This window comes from Struthio camelus, chromosome 20 (genome assembly GCF_040807025.1).
Source record: "Struthio camelus isolate bStrCam1 chromosome 20, bStrCam1.hap1, whole genome shotgun sequence".
Lineage (NCBI taxonomy): Eukaryota > Metazoa > Chordata > Aves > Struthioniformes > Struthionidae > Struthio > Struthio camelus.
This window is the reverse complement of record NC_090961.1, coordinates 4443843-4463660: the sequence shown is the minus strand read 5'-3', so window position 1 is coordinate 4463660 and position 19818 is coordinate 4443843. Positions and strand designations below refer to the sequence as shown.

General features: G+C 48.0%; 1 protein-coding gene across 9 annotated transcripts in view; it reads left to right on the top strand.

Moving 5' to 3' along the window:
• The window catches only part of RXRA (retinoid X receptor alpha), a 132140-nt gene that overhangs the window by 88295 nt on the left and 24027 nt on the right, over positions 1-19818 (top strand). For all 9 annotated transcript variants that reach the window (XM_068914567.1, XM_068914574.1, XM_068914570.1 and 6 more), the window contains 2 exons: positions 2021-2171; positions 3177-3356. In XM_068914567.1, the coding sequence (XP_068770668.1) occupies positions 2021-2171; positions 3177-3356 (331 nt within the window). The remainder of the gene's footprint in view (positions 1-2020; positions 2172-3176; positions 3357-19818) is intronic.

The window sequence follows — 19818 nt, the reverse complement described above, 5'->3', positions numbered from 1 at the left end:
TTTAAGTCCCCTGCGATCTGGTTCCTCTTACCACTTTCCTGCAATGTTGGGAGATGCCTTCTAATTGTGCGGACACAATCTGCAGGGCCAGTTGTGCCTCGGCCTGGGGGCTGAGCTGGGGAGCTAGGCAGCACGCCCTGTGCGGGGCAGGCAGCCCAATAAGGGGGAACCTCCTGTTCCCCTGGCCTCTCTCATGGGGGCTGCTCCGACTCATGCCCCCCACCTTTGCTGGCTGCGCAGATCCCGCAGGCGTGGCTGGTGCCAGCACCCTTTGTAGCAATGCAGAAAAGGGATGTGACTTGCCAGGCAAACATGTGCATGAAGAGGGTTTGGGACCAGGTCTGGTACGTTTGTGCCTCACAGAAGCTGCTGGTTTTTTGTGGGCATTGCGACACCAATGCGGAGCAATGTGAAATTGGGTCTGTCTGATGATACTTTGCACAAAATGTTTTATAACTCCTGGATGACTGTTGCAAATAACCACTGAGACTATGAGGGGAAGGAGGGCCACAGAGATAAGGACACCAGCCTGTAACTTAGAGACTGGGGCTATTTTCTGTCCTCTCCTGCACCTTTCCTCCATGCCTCAGTGGCATTATTTGGGGTTGTGTAGATGGTTGGTAGAGGCAGAGTTAGCAGAGCTAGCTTAGATCGGTGTGGTCCCAGCAACCCAGGCTGGTGTGAGCTTGTTTGTCGAGCAGTCTTACATCTCTCCATGCCTCAGTTTCTCTCTGTACACTGGGGAATAAAACAGTCCTGCCCTGCTGCGTAGGGTAATGTGAAAATAAACTCAGGCTCAGGAATTGTTCGCTCCGGTACCAGAGCGATGGGGCCACACCAGAACCCATGCAATTTTTCTGCTGTCTTCACTGACTGTTGGGGACGGTGTGCTCAACAGGGTAGGAAAGACAGGCACAGAGAGAGGCTGCTGGAAGGCCATAAATTGCAGGGAAGTGTCCCACACAAGTTCTGGAAAGCCAGACCCTATTGCATCTGGGATCTATTTATTTGCTGTGAAGCTTTCCTTTGGAGAGATAATGCTAAAAGGATATATATAAATTGTTGAGCTAAAGCGCTAGTGTCCTGGCCTTCATCATCCATGCAAGCTTTCGCTCCCAGCCAGCAGCTCTCCCACGAATCATCACTGCAAATCATCTTCTCTGCTCTGCATCCCCAGGCGGCGTGAAGCAGGGAAGCCTTCCGAGTGTGTTTAGATAAGAGCTCTCCCATGGAGGTGGGCGGAAGTCTGGCAGCGCAGGAGGAATTTGCCTTCCCATTAAATCATCCAGGAACATCGTTTATGGGGCTGGCTGATCAGGCAACGGTGTCAGCCCTTCGTAGCTCTCTTAGCAGTGTGCGAGGGACGCTGCTCCTTCCTCCCAGGGCTGTGAGTGGATAGAAGGGAGGTCTGGTGTCATCCTGGCGCCTAGATGCAGCACTCAGCTCTGTTTGCTGGCAGCATCTCAGAGGGTTGCGCTTGCTTTTACGCCAGGGCAGCACATGAGTACTTGGGCCTTTCATCTCTGGGGTCATGTGCCCAAATCCTCATGTTGGTTCAGCACTGTGGATATCGTTTGTTTTTAGCTGTGGTTGTCCCCATGAGAAGCCATTTCCATGGGCGCGGACAAAATCAGGGTGTAGAGTCAAGGCCAAGAGTAGAAGAGGAGGTTGCAAGCCAGGACGGGGATGGACTGGGGAGTGGGGTGTCGGCATTAGCAGGATGCTGGCGTAGGAAGGGCTGAGCATGGAAGACCTGGGAGCCATAGCACTTGAAACGTAGCCCTCCCTATCTCTCTTTGCTCCCCAAGTCCAAGAGCGCAGGCAAGCCCTGCTGCCGAGGTGGCTTGTCCCCTTGTCCATGCGGTTGTTGGGAGTAGCCTCAGCATCTCACGGAGACAGCTTAACTTGGCTGAGCATGAATGGGAGGAGGTTGAACGTGCATCCTGGGTACATGTCCCACAGTGCGCAGTGTCTCCCTGCTCTCCAGTGACCGCTACCCGTTGTGCTTTTGTGTCAACAGCTCAATTCGCCCATGAACCCCGTCAGCAGCTCAGAAGACATTAAACCACCTTTGGGGCTCAATGGGGTCCTCAAAGTGCCAGCACATCCCTCAGGAACTATGGCCTCCTTCACCAAGCACATATGTGCCATCTGCGGGGACAGATCTTCAGGTAAGATTCACTACCTAGCCCTAAAAATGGCTCGCAGCAGCAGGGCTGGTGGCCTGTTTGTTCTAGGCTGTATTTGTGTGTGAACTTCCTAGATGAACATAGAAGGGTAGAAGAGAAGTCCCTTTAAAGAAAAGCATGCTCCAGCCTTTGTGATCTTGGAGGCAGGTTCTGACAAGAGCCAGATGAAACGTGCCTGGCTCAGCTCTTTGATCTCTCGGTTCTTCATCATGCTCTGAAGTTAACAAGAAAAGTAACCAATTTGCCCTGGTCCTTGGTATAGCAAATGCCCAAGATCTCTGCCTAGCAACAGGGTTGTATCCTTAGCCCTAAGTAGTGTAGCGTGTCTGAAGAAAAGCGCCAGTTCAGTGTCCCTCTCTCTACCCCATCCTTTGATCCCGTAGCTGGTCTCGTCACATAGCACCAGATAAAAAGATGTGCTTCACATAGAGTCATTCCACTCTTGAGAGATAAAGATGTGCTAATTCTCTTTATTCTCATGCTGTTTTCCACTCCAAAAGTGCTCTGGTCATCTAGTTTTTGGGGTCCTTAAGGACACCTCCTGCCTCCCATCAGGCTCACATGACTGGAAAGGAGGAGTGAGGGTAGGTGTGTAATGGAGAGCAAGCTGACTCTTGATTTACGACAGGGTGAGTTCAGGCAGGTCATGGGGAGTACAGGGAGATACTCTGTGATGCCCCACGTTTCACTGCTGTGTTGCGTATCCTTTTACCTATGGCTAAGGAACGGTGAGGGTTTTTTCTAGATCAAGGTGTAAAAGGCAGCTGATAGTCCAGGTAGGGCCTCCTGATTTTACGAAAGTCAGGACAAAGCCACTGCTCTTTAGCTCATGCTCACTGGTCCAAGAAACCTCTGCTTCTCCCAAGCACTGCTATAAAAGGCCTTAGGAAGGCTGGAAAGTCTTGATGGGGAGGGAGAGCACATTAGGGAGCTGGGAGCATCCTGGACACTTGATGAGTCCTTATAATCCGTCGGATCCCCCTACAGGTAAACATTATGGAGTTTACAGCTGCGAGGGCTGCAAAGGCTTCTTCAAGCGCACGGTGCGGAAAGACCTGACCTACACGTGCCGTGACAACAAGGACTGCTTGATTGACAAGCGCCAGCGGAACCGGTGCCAGTACTGCCGGTATCAGAAGTGTCTTGCAATGGGGATGAAGCGAGAAGGTAAGGCAAAGAGAGCAGTGGCCTGACCTGAGCACCCATGGGTGCTATAGGCCCTGCAGGTACATTTCCTTCATTAGGAGGCTCCAGTAGGCTCCTTTCTGTTAGTAACGTGGCAGCACCACATGCACCAAAGCTGGCATGAACCTCCTCAAGGACCGCCTGCTCTGGGGCACCAAATTATGCCATTCCTCTATAGTGTGGGTCTCTCATACTTTGCCTTTGCGCCACAGCCATGACCTCTTAGCCCCAGATAGCGGTAAGTCCCAAAGCAGTACCAGGATGGTGGATGGTTGCATGACAGTAAGCCAGCGTCTGTCTGTAGCGGTGCACGGAGATGTTAAGCAGCTGCCAAGCACAGCTCCAGGGAGCCACGGGGGTGCGTTGAGACTGGGTAGCGCCCTGTAGGTCATTTACTGACCTGGAGCTTGCATTCTGCGTTTCACACTGTTTTTCATTTGGCTGCCACATGTTTGGAACGGTGATGACAAATAGTGAGTTCCTCACCTCGCTGGAGTTGATGGGTAATTTAGCTGCTGGTTTGGCAGGGCCAAAGCTTTCCCCAGTGCATCCTGATCCTCTGTCTCACACTCCTGTGCAGGGGAGTGTAATGTGCTGGCACAGCAAGATGGCAGTGGTCTGCCCCGGTCAGTTCACACAGGTGGGAGCGGTGTTACCACGAGATACAGGATCAGCGTCTCTGTGTACCTGGGACAAGAAAGCCTCAAAGTCTAGAGTCATATTCAGAAGGGGTTAAATAAGATAAGAAGCAGTAATAGGAGATAAGGTTTTTTTCTTTCCCTGTAGAGCCCCTTCAGAAAGAGGTGAGCCTGCGTATAACAGTTACAGTAAAAGGCTTTCAGGGTTAAATGTATTTCAGGTGACAAATGCTGCCACCTGGCTTGGCCTTTCTTTTTCCATGCAACACAGGATGTTTAATCCTGGAAAACCAGAGTTGATAAGGGGACATTGTCAAGATAAAGATCCTATGTTTAATACACTAGTTACTAATGCAAGTGCAAGTGCGAGGGAGAAGGTGAGAGATGTGTGTGTTTCTCAGTTGCACTCCCATTTATATTTTACACTTCACTCAGCATGGGCAAGGAAACAGAGGGTTACCTTCCTTCTCAGCAGACTCCGTTCCTCAGGCACTGGCACAGAGCATCATGTTGCTCTACCTCTGTGGCGTTTCCTAGCAGTAGCAATACGGGATTTTTTCTTATTGGGAGAAAACAAGAAGTTTAGTCTCATAAAAAGATATCCCTACTCCTACTGGAGTTTAAATTTAGGATCTAAACTCGCTGGCAGTGCCTCTTTTAAATGCTCTTTATAATGCTGACTGTGTCTCTTTTAAACTGCTGTTAGAATAGGCTTTTAACAGACACGATATGAAAATGATCCCTTGGTCCTGCTTAGTTCTCTGATACCTTCTCGCCTTACATCTTCAGAGCCATATTTGCTTCTCTGGCTGGCACATAAACCCCTTCCTTCAGTGCTGCAGAGTAACTCTGGTCGCGGAGAGCAGAGCTCCAGAACATGTCTCTTTGGAGAGCAGTTAGCCTTGTCTGGAGCACTGATTAAATAGGGCAGTGCTGGAGCTATGTCTAGTGTTTAACAAACCCTGACACGCTCGATTTACAGGGTTACCTAAGGACCCACAACATGCAGATTCTTCAAATGTCAAAGCCATCTCTGCTCGCGATGCTGGGAGATTCCAGCAGCGTGCGACCAAAAGGGCAGCTGGCGGGGCTGAGCATGGAGGGCAGTCTGCGCAGTGCTGAGTTTCCAAAGGGGATCTCCCTGGCCTTGCAAAGCTTAACCCTTTGATGCTCGGAAATGGAGCTTTCTGATACGGGCAATGATGGGTTGCACACAAGGAAGTGACTGCCAGGTGGGGCTGTAGCAGAAACCTCATTGGAGGGAGCATTTGGTTTGATGGAGTGGAGGAGATGGAAATTCATTACCTTCATCAGAAACAAAAACGTACAGCTGGTATATCTGAGACATACCATTGGGTAGAGCTTGGGATGCTAATGACCCTCTCCCCCACGACATCCTGGCATAACCCTGGCTCCCAGCTGGGAGGATGTTCTGCTGGAATGGTGATGGGCAGAGCTGCGATCCGTTTGGATGCCAGCAGGGAACGTGCAGGGGAAGGAGGAAATGGAGGGAAGAAAGTCTAATCTCCAGCCCAAAGCACTGCTGTGCGGGAGCCATCCTGGGTCATGGCGTGCTGCCAGGATTGGGTCTAAAGCACAGTAGCTTCTGCTCAACTCCGTCTTAACAGAGGCAAGAGAAAGTGATTCAGCAAAAGCATTTAGTGGTTTAGACTCTGCGCCAGACTGTGTTTTGGGAGCAGCCTAGACTGTGCAAGCTGCTTTGTCTGCTGGCACAGTCGCTCTTTGTGGGCATTAAGTACCACTGGGAGACAGCTGTCTGCAAGGCACCCCATTGCTCCAGCATCCTATGCTTCCTCCCGAACCCACTCCCTGCGCTCTCCCGAGCTGTGTCCCCCCTCTCAAGAAACCTGCGGAGTCACACTTTCAAGCTGTGTCGCAGAGCTGCCGTGCCCTGGAAAAGCTGTGAAGGAGACCATCTGGGGAGAGGCCCAGCTGCAGCATTGCTGCCAACAGAGCGCTGTCACATAGCATCAGGGGGGACTGAGAGATACGGGATTTTGTGCCAGATAAAAAGTTGCTAGTTGGAGAGAGGTCACAGCTCTTCAGCTTGTACTCACTGAATTGTTTTATTGAGAGACTCAAGTGACTAATAAGAAGCCAAGAAATCTCCTGTGTGTTCAGCAGCAGCATGTTTCAGAGAAGTACAGGTCTATATTGCTGTAGAGCATTCACTTACTCTACCTTTCCTGCACAAGGCTGGCATTGCAGGCAGCGCCTTTTACCAGGAGCTGGAGACCTCCTTTTCTTTCAGGCCCTTAGAACATTTTAGCTGGCATTTGTAAGGAAAGTAACATCAGCAATAATGCATTAGATCTGTAGGCAGCAGGGAAATTGAGAGTGGAGAAAGTCTGATAAACTGCTCTAGGAAAGGTCAAGTGTGGTGACATCCCAGGAGCAGGGCATGCAAACCTCCAAGGTGACCCTTTGGAAAGGTCTCCCAAGCTGTCCCTGGCCAAGGAGGAGGTGGAAGGACCAAACTGAGCAAGACTTAAGGATTTGAGGGGAATTACCAGCGATGGAGAAAGAACTCCCTGAACGAAAGCAGGGGAAAGATACTTGTGAAGAGACCTGACGATTGTAACATCAGAAGAATTGTGGTTTGCGTCTTTCTCTAGGATGGTATCATGACGATGAGGGCTGAGGACACGCAGCCTTAGTTCACTGAGGATGGGAGAAACATGTGGAAAGCTTCTCCTAGCTGAAAGGAGAGCAGACATCGTAATGTGGTGACCCTCCTCCCAAACACCATCAAGAACAGACTTGTCTGGGGAATAGGTCCGTGGGCAAACTCTAGGGAATGAACAAACTGATGCACGCAAGGGGCTGAGCAGGCTAAGACCTGCTTGGGAACCTAGGGCATCCAGGACAATTGCATGGAGAAAAATGACAGCCCAGCCAGGAGGAGCAAAGGGCTTGCTTGCGCCTAGAAGGGCACAAGGAATCAAGTCTTGTGTCTCAATAAATTGAGCCCTGAGGAGGTTAGCACAGCTCAGCATGTGTGCGCAGAATCAGGGGCAGCAATGCTTCAGCCCTGCGTTAGGACTCCCGACAGATCCCAGTGCACAGTAAAATCAGTTTGAAGAAAAAGCAAACCGTCTGGAGTTGGGATTCACTCAGCCATCGCTTATGATGATTTGGGAGTCTTCTCGTCTCCTTCCCATTGGCTTGACTACACTGACGGCCTGTGAATCAGGTAACTGCTTCATGCCTACCATTAACAGTGATAGCATGGGCAGCACCACTAAAATTATAGGTCCATTAATTAGCTTCTAAATGGTGCTGGAATTCCCCAGGGATCACATACAGTATGAGGACTCTATTAATTCATCTTGATTAACATTATCACAATGAATACCAAATGAATTCATAATGATCAGCCAATTATTTAAAAGTGTGACAGATGGGATCTTCATAACTCTACAAGTGCACTCAGGCAGCACTGGCTGATCTTGTGATGCAGGGGTTGAGTAAGGGAGAGCTTTGAAGAAGAGGAGAAATCCAATGCATGAGCAGTCAGTAGATGTTTGGGGTAAGGGGTGGATCCCAGTCCCTGGCAGGTCTGCAGGTGAATGTGCCTAGAGTAGCCTTGGTCAGGCTTAGAGAGACAGACCTTGGCCACGTGCTCCAGGATGGAGTTGCCTTCCAAAGCCTGGCCTGTGCAGATGTGGCAGCATATCTGCAGGGGCGAGAGATGCAGGGTGGCTGAGAGGTACTTTGAGGAGGAAGGGGAGTTGCTTCTGTAGCATGAGGCTTTGCCTTAGAGATAAGATCTAGGGGATATTGGCTGCAAGGGGTGAAAGGCTACAGAAGTGGAAAATTTCTTCTGGTTCTTTTTGCCGCTCGTTGTTAAAAAACTTTAGATACTGATGCCATATTCACGATGAATGGGCCTCGTGGAATCTGAGATACTGAAGCAACAGAGAGCATGTTTTCCTACTACAAGTTATTGCCAGCTGTGTGAGTCTTTGTTTTTTGTACTCCGTCTCCCACTAAATACCAGATAATCAACAAAATTAAAATTGCCATCAGGGATCTTGACTAATTCAGGGATTATTATTGTGGGAGTGGCTGTGTGTATCCAGGAATATAAGCCTCTCTGCTTGATCTGCTATTCATTAGGGTCTCTGGTGGCTCTTGATTTCTTGAACAGCTTTAGAGCCTCCATACATCAGCAGCCTTATATTTTAGTGCAAAAAGTAGAAACTGCCCTTGAGTTGGCTCCAGAGAGGAAGACGCCTTATGAAGAAGTGGGAACAAACATTGAAGATCTTGGGATAAAGGCATCTTGCGTGCAATGCCTTTAGCTGGGTTTAACTTCAGGGACGAACAGGGTCCCTTGCAAGGTTCTCCTATTAAGGAGAAGTGGCTAGCATCTCCTAGATTCTCCAGTGGCTAGGATCTGTGCAACAATCTAAAAGGAGGGATCTTTCCGTGAGCTGGGGGAATGTAATGAGGTTGATCCCTGGAGATTAGAACTGCTACCAGCCAGAAAATCCAGCTTCATCACAGATGTTGGTAAAATCAGCATCAGAGACTACAAACTCCACTCCCTTGTGTTGCTGTGCATTGCTATCTTGTGCAATGTTGTCCCAGGCTATCCAATGCTGGAGAGTCCGTTTTGATCACACACAAGCAGGAAATACCAGTGAGGAGCCCTTTCTCATGCTCCCTCCGGCAGCCTTGGACAGCTCACACAGTGCAGACGTTGGGAAACTGCGCAGCAAAACTCCGCTTCAGGAAGAAGCGAGTGGCGGAGCACCGTGTCCTGACATTAGCGGCTTCTTGATTGCGCCAAACTGTCTCCGTTTGACATGCTGAGATCACCCGTTTGTAAACTGAGGGCTACCACTAGCAGATCCTAAAACTGCAGTCCAAGCTTACTGCCCAGCATTGTAACTGTGTGGCATTAGATACCAAATGGGCAAGATGGATGTAGCTGCAGCTCAGCACATGGGAGCATCCTGCTCTTCCCACTCAACTAGGAAGCTCTTAGCCCATCTGCAGGCCAGACATCTGTCCTCCCCCAGTGACTGCAGCTTGTGCTGCATGACTGACCCCCAAGATCGTTCCCAAAATCCAGGCACAGCTATCATAACCGCGGTGGCTTCAGTGCGGTCTGGCTGCAGCTTGCTGTTGTCTGCTGCAGTGACATGATCCAGAGTAGCGCTTTGAGGATCCGGGATGTTCTCCATCCTGTTGCATATCTGATCTCTGACTCCAAGACTTCATTAAACTTCACAGTCTAAAATAACGCTTCCTCTTCCCCTGTATTTATGGGTTGTTTTTCCTCTTGCTTGCCCTGCTATCGAGTTAAGCTCCAGCAGGGCTGAGAGAGTTAAGCCTGAGATGAGCTTAGCTTGCAGCACTGCAGGAAGTTACTTTTGCCTGCAGCTTTGAGACCTCAGCTTGTTTCCTTGTCTCCTGGGAACAACTCAGATAAATCACTTAGTCCAGAGGGACCAAACTTTCCCCAGGTTTTATCCTGAAATGACTTAGTTGGCACTCAGCTCCTGCACTAACACAGTTGTCACTGACTTGTGCTGAATCCTCCTGCTATAGCTGTGCATCCCCCCCTTCAATGCCCAAATCCAGGGAGCCCCCTGGCAGCTGCACCATCCCCGCCTCATGGAGCTTGGGGAAGAGGAGCAAGAGGAATCTGGAGAGAAAGCAGGAATTCAGGTTTCCAACGCGCTATTCCAAGTGAATGTAAATGCAGGCAAATGGCTATACCCTAGTGAAGGGGCAGAGTTCAAGAGTACAGTTATTTTTAGTAGTAATTTTGGAATGGAAAATGCTTTTCAGCTTAATGAGCTTGTTTCTTATAGCCTTTTAAAGAGCTGCTCTTTAAACCAGCTGGTTAAATGATTTTTTCAAGGATGCTATTAGGTTGAGAAAAGGGGAATGATTTGTGATTTTCTCTCATTGCTTTAGCCCACCTTCTTTACCAAAGTTGCCGTTTGCTTATACTTTGCAGTGTCCAGGTTTTGATCGTGGAATGAGCTTGTGATTTTTGCTTTTGTTTTCCAAAGCAGTTTCCCATGTGGACTGACTGCATGGAAATGTTTCAGTCCACTTTTTTACACTCCATTTCACTGAAGTTACTTTTTTTTTTTTAAATCACAGCACTATTTTACCTATTGTAAAAGAAAAATGAAATGCACTATTCAATTGAAATGTTAAAGAAAAGACCACCATTTATTTCTTGTGTCTGAACTTTTAGGGTTGTTTGCAGTAGTAGAAAGGTGCATCTGTAAAAAAGAGGCATAGTTACATGAAGGCAAAGCAGAAGAAATACTGTCTGAGTTAGTTACCTCAGGTATCATGGCATTTTTGATATATACACGTACCTCAGGCGTAAGCACTTCAAGATGCCTATGATATACAGCTAAACCATAGCTTCATAAAAAGACAGCAGAGCCTAATAAATTCTACCACTTGTGAAACGGAAATCCCCAACCCTCCACCCAACACTTCATAAATAAAGCAGCCACCCGCTTTTAGGCTCTCAGAACTGAGCAGGTTTGGGACGTGCCTCATGGAGGCCATCAGAGCCTCTGGGCTCACCAGGAGGAAGGTTGTGAGGCAGAGGTGGCCCTCCACCATGCTGGCACCCTGGAGCAATCTGTGTCAGAATTTCTCCTAAAAGGCATGAGATGTACACACGCCCTTTATAAGAGCATGGCCCAATGGGTAGAGGGTTAGGTGTTGATACTGTCGGCTCCCAGCTATGCTGCAAGCAGCATGTTTAAGCCTCGGCTTTCATGTCTCAGTTTGGTGTCTCAGTTTGCCATCCATGAAATGGGAGCAGCGATATGCTGGGAGGCTCTTGGATGCCGGCAATGGGGCCTATGCTTGTCCCCAAAATGCAACCGGATTGGAGTATTCCAGAAAGGAGGCCCTGGACCATCATCCTTGCTTGCCCTCTGGATCCCTATGTCCATTGCAGAATGTCAAGAAGCAAAGGGAGAAGCATCCCTTCTTATAGGGCTGTTTTTCCAGCAGGCATTGGTCCAAATTACAGTGACTGGCCAGGATTTAGGCAACCTGCTTTCTGTTTGTACACGGTGCTCATTTGAGGAGGAGGATATTTAAACAGCACAAGTTCCCATGGAAAAAAATCACACTGCCTGGCTCAATGTGTTGTCAAAAGGACAGGATAGCCAATTTGGAGCAAGAAACCCGCCCGGTATGCTGTCAAGTTGTGAGGAGACCTTTACTTCTGCAGCTCTGGCCGTTACTGCTTCAGGAGAGATGCTTATAAACAATTGTCCCAGAGCTGAGAAGGCTGTTTTAAACCTAAGATGTTAGAGTGAGCCTCTGGAATCAAAGCCTGAATCTTTGCTTACAGTCTTTCCGTTGCTAGCAAGAGCGGACAAGCAAATAGGTCTGTGAATGCATTCTGGCATCAGAATTTCTCTGTGGCACTTGGATGTTTTTTGGTGGGGGAGAGGTGATGGTGACAGAGTTGTCAAGGAGTAGAAAAATGGTGTTTAACCACCAAGAACATCTGTTTAGTCCCACTGCAGTTGGGTGGAAGCAGCTCTGTGCTGCACCAGTGTGCACGCTCAGACACACAATAGCTCAGTATGCAATAGCTGCAGCATGTCCAAAGCTGGGGTGGACGTTTAGCTCACGTAAGGCCTCTACTCTATTACTAAGCACAAGGTGCCAGAATGGGGTCTGTGAAAGGCCAGTGGGGGTCAGATAGGTGCATGCATTCACAGCTGGGCCAGGCCTTCCTGGACCAGAATTTGTCCTGCCTTGTGGAGTAGAGCTTCTGACCAGCCCTAAGTGCTGCCGGCCAAGGCTCTTGTTCTGGTGCACTGTACAGCGCTGTGCATGCTAGAGAAAGGATGAGCCTCTGCTTTGCTCACTAGAAGTCCACTTTGTAATTGGATTGAACTCCAGTGCCTGCCCTACCCCAGCCACTCCGTCCCTCTCCCACCATGCTGGGCTCACTGGGCTCTGGGAATCCAAAGGCTGAATCCCTCCCTTGAAGAAAAACCCATCAGATTCATTTTTAGTAGGACTGAATTTTCCTTCCCCCTCCTTCTCCTCCCCCCTCCCCCCCCAAAACCCCAAAGCCCAGCCAGTAATGCACATTATTATTCCTGGAAGGATAGATTTTAGTCTCAGAAACAAGTGCTCATCTGTATTAACTTAAGGGTAAGTGGTAATTATAAGCTGCCATAGCCTCCAGCTCTCTGAACAAACAAACAAGCGCTGTGATATTTCTACTGATGGATGCTCTCAAAAAATGCTTCGTTCTGGCAACCGCATCGGTGGCAAACCCTGTCCCCTCTGTCCCTCTTGCTTCCCTCATTAAAATTCCTTGGACACAAAAGCACAGTGGCCATTGAAGGTGGCAGCACACATGGCGGGTGGCTGCGATGCAGTGTGCAGCCCTGCCGGTGCGCAGGGAGTACGGTGCCTATCGCCCCTTCTGCGGAGCTGCACTGACCCAACGCAACCGGTCAGCCAGGAGCTCCCGAGGTGGCCAGTGAGCACGGGGGTTGCCAAGCAAAGGCACCATGGGCCCTGCAAGGTTATTTGCATCAGTAAATTGAGCTGAACTAAACTGATGCAGAGCTGGAGATCCTAAGTGAGGTAGCAGGTAGAGGCACCTCAGCACAGCAGGCTGGAGAGCGGACTGGTTTCTCAGGGCAGTGCAATGGGAGGAATAGCAGGTTGACACTGGGCTCCCCTCGCAGCTGGCCTATGCTCACTGCGCTGTCCAAGCGCACTGCATGTGCGCAGCTATGGCCATGTTCACCGTTCTCACCCCGGCACCCTGTGAATTGATCTGGGCTACTCAGCAAAATATTGCTGAAGCAGTGTGAAAATTTTTCAAGTTGTTTTTTTGTGTGCATCTATGGCCAGGCTTTAAAAACAGAGCGTACATTTGATTTTTTTTTTTTTTTTTAATTAATTAGTCTGCAGATCACAGCATCAGATTTCCCTCTGCAAGCCCCAGGCTTAAAAAAGAAAGGAAGTTTTGAAGGAGGATTTGGATTCTGGGTGTTCACATGACTTAAAAGCCAGGAGCCTTATGATGCTAATCATGAGGCTTGTGATGAAATGACAGGAGTTGATGATGCTGTAGTAATTTGTCAGCAATGTCTTCCTAGTCCGCCTCACAGCCTTAGTGGTCACCTTGTTCTTTTCCAGCAGTTGCCAAATTCATTACTCAACCACAGCTACCCACACTGCCAGTTTGATTTCACATACTCTAAAAGGGCTAGGCAACCTGAGCTAGGTTGGTAGTTCACTTTGCGATGGACTCAAACCCACTTACGTAGCCATCAATCTTAGATGCAGCACCAGGAGCAAAGGTAACACGTTGGGTATTGGTCTGTACACTGATGCTGGATAGGGCTGACATTTTTGGCACGTCAGCCCTCAGGCCTGGGCAGCTGAGATTCATCTGCAATGCATGGGATGAAGCATTCCCCAAAAGAGGGAGGCCACTGAGAAGTGGTCTTAACACATGGGGCTCCATATCTTGCTGTACCCCGGCCTGGGGAAGTGCAGATGGGCTTAAGAGCTCTAGATGAAAAATGACAGCAACCAGCCTTAGGCAAATACAAGCCAAATCAAGCAGAATAACATGAGAGCCTCTTCATCAGGTGCCATGAAAAACAGGCTTCTGTCCTTGGCTCGGCTGAGACATAGCTGGAGGAGGTGGGGCCTCTTAGAGCTCTCTGACTACAACATCTTTTTTCTCCTCAAGTGGATTTCAAGTTTTAAATGCTTCCCTTACGTTAAGAAAATCAGACTAAAAACCTCTCAACCATATGAATCTCCTTGAAGAAAAATAAAAGCATTGGCGTAGCCATGCCACACACACGGAGAAGAGCATGCAGAAGTTCATCTCTGAAAACACAGTGCGTCAGACAGGGCTGCTATAATAACAGCTTGGGACTGCATTGCCTTGCAGAAGAGTATTTTTGAGTATGAGTTGCAGCAAGCAATATGTCTGCTTCACCTCCTGCTTTTAAGACGAACAGAGCCTCACTGTCGGTCAAGTGCTGTGCCATCTTAACGGCCAGAAAAATCTGCATCATTGAGAACAGCACAATCCTAAGGGTGGATCTCGTCTAACACTCGCAGCATGAGCAGTGAAGGGTCCAGCCTGGGGTGGCAAGGTGGAAGGACAAGGATACAAGCGCTCCCCTTTTGCCTTCCCAGCTCCACTCCGGGCAAGCCCTGTAGTTTGTCCAGACAAGCCTGTCTGCTCCAAAAGGACCGCCTTGCTCCCTGCTTGCTGAGGCAGTAATTGAGTGAGACGGGAGATGGTGGAGTCACGCTGTTTGTGAGGGATGCTTGCCAGACCTTTCTCGCTCTGATGAGTGGTAGCTCTGTACAGAATGGTGGGGATATGTTCTGCAGTCCTTCACCTCATTATCACTGCGTTATACTGCAGGAAGAGCAAGAAGGCCCAAAAGAGGTTTGGAAAGGTCCTTGTCAGGCCATGGAAGCCAGTGCCTTGCTATTGCAGGCACTGTTGTGTAATCCTTTTCCAAAGGCCCTCTTGAATAGAAGTTGGATGTTTCTTTACCCAGCTTGCTAAACAGAGGGGGGCAATAAGGAGGAGGGGAAAAGTAAAAGCACAAGATGAACAGAGGGAGAATGGAGCCAGCAGCAGAACCAGGCCTCCTAAACTCCCATGCTGCACCGAGTCCTTGCCAATCCTGCAAAGCATCGCATGTGAAAGAGGAGGGAAAGGCATCAGACAGCCTCTCCGGAGCCAAGAATATTTATGTTTTCTTAAAGTAAATGTGTGCTGATCCTGCCACCAGAGAGAATTTGGGTTGAAAGAGCAAGTTACAGAACCTCTTTAGTTTTCTGTCGACCTTTACTTTGCTTTTGTTTCTTGTGGTTCTATGAAAGCACTGGGTAACTGCACATTGTATAGTCCTCTGTAAAAAGGTACAGTTCGGCTGGGGTTCATGAGTAAGTCCCTGGAAGGAACTTAATTTTCCCGCTGTCCCTCAAAGGGAATTTCTCCCTACACTCAAAAGAGGACTATTATTTAATGAGAACAAGACAAACCCTATAACTTTACAACTTATGTGAAGAAGACTCCCCCCAGAATCCAACAAAAGCAAACAAACACCAAATGATATAATGATCTTTGTTTCTAAATTTTACTGTGTTACAGGGATGGAGCACCATCCATCCCGGCCCACAAGACTTCTGGGAAGCCAAGAAGAACAAGGTATTCCCATTTCAATATTACCAGACAAGCGGCCATGCAGCTACCAAAGTTTATATTTCTCTCTTTCTTTTTAAAGATAAATGAAAAGAGAAAAAAGCCAAACTCCCAGAACAAATCTCTTTGAAAAATGTATTTTTGTCAGCTCCACCATGCTTTTCTTTTGTGACAAATCCCTGGTGGGAGTGGGGAGTGAACTCCAGAGGTAAGGCCCCAGATCTTTATGGTGAGGGTTCTCCTCACTGCTGAAGACTTTCCTTTGCACCTACATCCCATATTGCATGACAAAAAAAAAAAAAAGAAAAAGAAAAAAGAAAAGTTGCCCATTTGCTTGAATCCTTGTTCCTTCTTTCCTTCCCCCACCCCACCTGCTATTTTTTTCTGCGTCTGAAGAAACATACAGTTCCTGTCCTTTTCTGAAATGGGTATGTGTCCTGTCCTCCCTCAGAAGTGCCAGTTTGTCAGGTCTTCTGCAGGTACAAGGAAGTAGTGATTTAGGCTGGATAGTGCCATCTACCACTGGGTTCATAGAGGAGATCAGAGAGACATGGAGGACTCCGCTAAGGATCTGGATGACTGACAGCTCCCTAGACACTTTTGTCTACTCCTTGCACCCTGGATGTCCCCTCACTTCTGCTGAACTTCTGAACTCAGGCCAGCGGATGCAAGAATTGGTGCGTGTGTGTAGCCCAACATCCAGTCTTGGAATTCAAAGATTACAAGTCTTGAACGCAATCTGCAAATCCCTGATTTTTTCAGGGTAACATGTTGGACCTGACACCATTGGAGCTGTACTAATACTCTAGGCTCAACCCGTAACTAGAGAAGCGGGGACCTGCTAGAAAGAATTCATTCCCTTGATCCTGAAGACAGAATTTGAGAGTGCCATGCCTGAAAGACAAGGTGACTGTAAGAAGACCATTTGAGTGCGCTGATGAGGGGTGTTCATGTGCACATGGACAAAAAGCTCTGCCTATACCTAAGGCCATGCATAAATCTGTTGCAGGAGTGAATCTGTTGCTTACGTGAAGACTGGAGCCATTCCGACTTTGTTCCTAGAGCTGCTACATAGGGATGGAAAATAGCTTCTGCAAGGGGCTGAAACTGAGTCAACATGTAGAGCAGTTGCTGCCTCACAGGTATCTTCAGAAGTCTCTCAAACTACAACCAAAAAAACAGGGTTTGGGTGGTGTCTTGCATCGTTTCCAAGCTAGAAACAGGTCAGGTTCATAAACACTATCTCCTTTGAGCTAATCTGCCTGCATGAAGCCATTCTCACTCAGCTTCAGCAGCCAGTGAAATGAAGCAGGCTGATTTGTGTTTTTTGATGGTGTCAGCGGATTGGAGCTCTCCTGCAGCTGCTTCTTGTTTCCTGCTTGAAGTGCTGCAGTGGTAAGGCTTGAGATGACCTTTCTGTGTGAGGGTTTAGCCTTTCCAGTGCACTTCTGATGTGCCCAGTCTTCTGAATGGCTTCTCTTTCTGAAGTGACCTGACACTCAGGTTAGGTTCTGACTTCGCAGGCAGACAGCAAAGTCCCAATTAAACACCCCTCTGTATTACCTACAGGCTGTCAAATCTGTGGCTTCCTGTTCTCGCTGCGCTAAGCCCTGCAGAGGAGGTGACAGGAGAGCAGCGCTGATAAAATCAGAGCACGCTGTGCCACTGAGGTGCTTAATTCTCAGATGCGCTTGTGGTTGAAGCGTGGGAGATTAACCTGCTAGTGCGCTACTTCAGCCTGGGGTTTCTCCTGGAAAGAAACAGGAACTGGACTTTATGTAGCTACAAACCGGAGCGGGACAGTCACCTGGTCTGGCCGATGCAAACCTAGATGAAGTCGTGTGTGTGGAATTGCTTGTCGGTGAGGAGGGCAGAAAGGGACTCTCAGAGCACGGTGCTGGGAAATGGGTGCTGCTTTCCTGCAACCTGGGGATGTACATGGTTCAGGAGGGTGAGCCCAGGTTTGGATTAAGCATTGGCAGAAAGAGAGGAATAAGGGCCGTATGGAGATCAGTCAAGCTGTAGGGGGGGTCACAGATGATACCAGGCATGTCCTGGCTTTGGAGAAGCGCTGTATGGTCTTGGAAGTGCCAATTAGCAAAGCAGGTAATGATCTCCCTGACAAGGGCTTGGTTTATCTTTGGGCCTGACATATTCAGTGAGAATATGCCATCTGCTCTGTCTGGTGTGTCATTGCTGCAGGCAGCCAGCTGGGCATGGGTGAGGATTGAGGATTTAGATTGGGGCTCAGCAGGCTTGGGAGAGTCAGCTTTCTGCTGACCAGCTCCAACAGCAAACAGCAGTACAAGCTTTCTGATGTAGCAGCTCTAAACGCAGATCAATAGCAGTTAAGTACTTATATGTATAATTTCTTTCCATCTGTCTCTTCCCTCTATTGTTTATATCAGCAAGATTCAGTTTAATCACAAGCAAAGCCCATTCAAATGCTATCATAACCCAAGATGTCCTGTAAGACTGTCTTTTCCCGTAACCGTTCAAGCATATCTGATTTCTCACAGCCAAGGATGCTTCTGTTGGTTTCATTGGGGTTGAGATTTGTAGATTTAAGGCTAAAAGTAGCCACTGTCCCATTTGACCTCTGCAGAGCTTTCCCAGGAATCCCAGTGCCCAACTCAGTTGCTTGTAGCTGAGCAAGAGTGTGTCTTTCAGAATAACATCCCTTCCTGACGGATTGGCCCCGGGCAGCAGAGGCTGTCCTTTTGCAGTTGTTACTCTCAGAGTGAGGAGCTATGCTTTGTACCTTTATCCTTGAGACTTGCTGCAACTGTATATCAGATCTTTGGCATTTAAGTCATTTTATAAAATCCCATTTGTTGACGATTTGCCTTTCTCTTAGGCTTTTCTGCCATTTAGTAGCTATTTTATCTCTTCTAATGTGCCCAAAGGAGTTTTAGGGCATCTGTGCTATTGAAGGAAGGGTTGGCATTAAGCAAAATTTGCTAGCTTTCTGATGATTGAGAAAACAAGAGCTGGGTTGGGGGGGGAAGAAATTTAAGCAGGGTTTTATGTTGGCCTGAAAAAGTAAAGAGAAGGATCCACGTCAAAAGGCCCAGATGGACAAAAGCCTTGACACAAATCTGTGAGTTTTGACAACAGCAATCTACCTGGGTCTGATAAGCTGACCAAAAAACAGTGTGTGCCTCTGTAGCACGTGCAGCCTGCAAACTTAAGATCTGTTTTCAAAGATAACCTCTCATTTTTCTGCATAACGACTTTCATATTGAAGGAGTCTAAGCACTACAGAAAACAAAATATAGGGTCAGCTGACATGCAGCAAACAGCAACATTGCACCCTCAGTTACTGTAGGAAGGGAGCTAAACCCATGGAAATTGGCCCCAGGGCTTCGCATGCTGGGGTGAAATTGAGTTAATGTGATCAGAGCCCATCTAGGATTTTTTTAGCATGTGTTTTAATTTCCTGTATTTTAAAAAATAAATTTTATGTTATGGATTTTATTTTTGCACTTGGAATGGAGTTGGTTTTACTGATTATCTAAAAGGCCTTATTGTGTTACAGGCAGTACTGATTTCACTGGAACAATATCTGTGCCCCTGCTGTTTTCTCTTAACATCACATAACCAGGTTCAAATTCAGCAAAGAGGCAGAGTGTTAGGATAAATAGTGGGCCTTCTGCGTTACTGAATGTCTCATTCCGTCTTGAACAAAGAGCTGGATAAATTTAGGAAGTCATCTCTCATGACAAGCGATGGAAACACCTATTGCTTGAGCTGAGCTGGACTAGAATATGCTAAAACATACTGTGGGAAACAACTGTGTGCAGAAGAGTATTAGATTTAGAGGATTTAACATTATGGCTTAAAAAGAAACTACAAGTGCAACTATCTATTTGAAGCTGCTTTGCAGGTTTAGTGAAAGTATGCGTCCCGGTTTCAAAAGGAGATAGTTAATGATGTTATTAGCGCCTAGTGAGCATTTTTCGTCTATGTACTCTTCAGACATTAAGACCTCAGTATGTGATATGCTTCTGGCTAGATTACTCCTGCTGCATAGGATTTGGGACAAGTCTCTCCTGTCTTTGTAAAAAGAGCTCTGGGACAAAGACTCAATCACGGTTTACCTAGAGCACATGATAAAAGATCCCTATTTCAAACTGTGGCAGAATGGTGTTACCATAAGACCACCAAGAGCCTTATGGCAGTCAGTAGCATCATGAATGGAGCCAAGGAGCTCTAGATGCACCACATGACCTCTGTGGAATTTCAGCACTAACAGGCTCAAAAGATGGTCAGACTGTGGACTCATGCTTTAAATTGACCAATTTCTCTTTTCTTATCCTGTCACTTCACCTCCTTGTCTTCTTCCCCTGTATCAGTACCCAACCCTTTCCTTCTCCCGCAGCAACTTGCCATATCGCTTCCTTTACTTTTCATCATGTATCTTTAACCTTTTTTGTTTCTAGGACTTCTCCCTCTCTTAAAAGGGGACATTCCCAGCAGCTGTCTGCGTGGGCGCAGAACAGGTTTGAGCTGGAGCCGTCTCCTTCGCTGTGCTCCCGGAGGAACACGCACACAGCGGCTCTCCCGGCTGGGA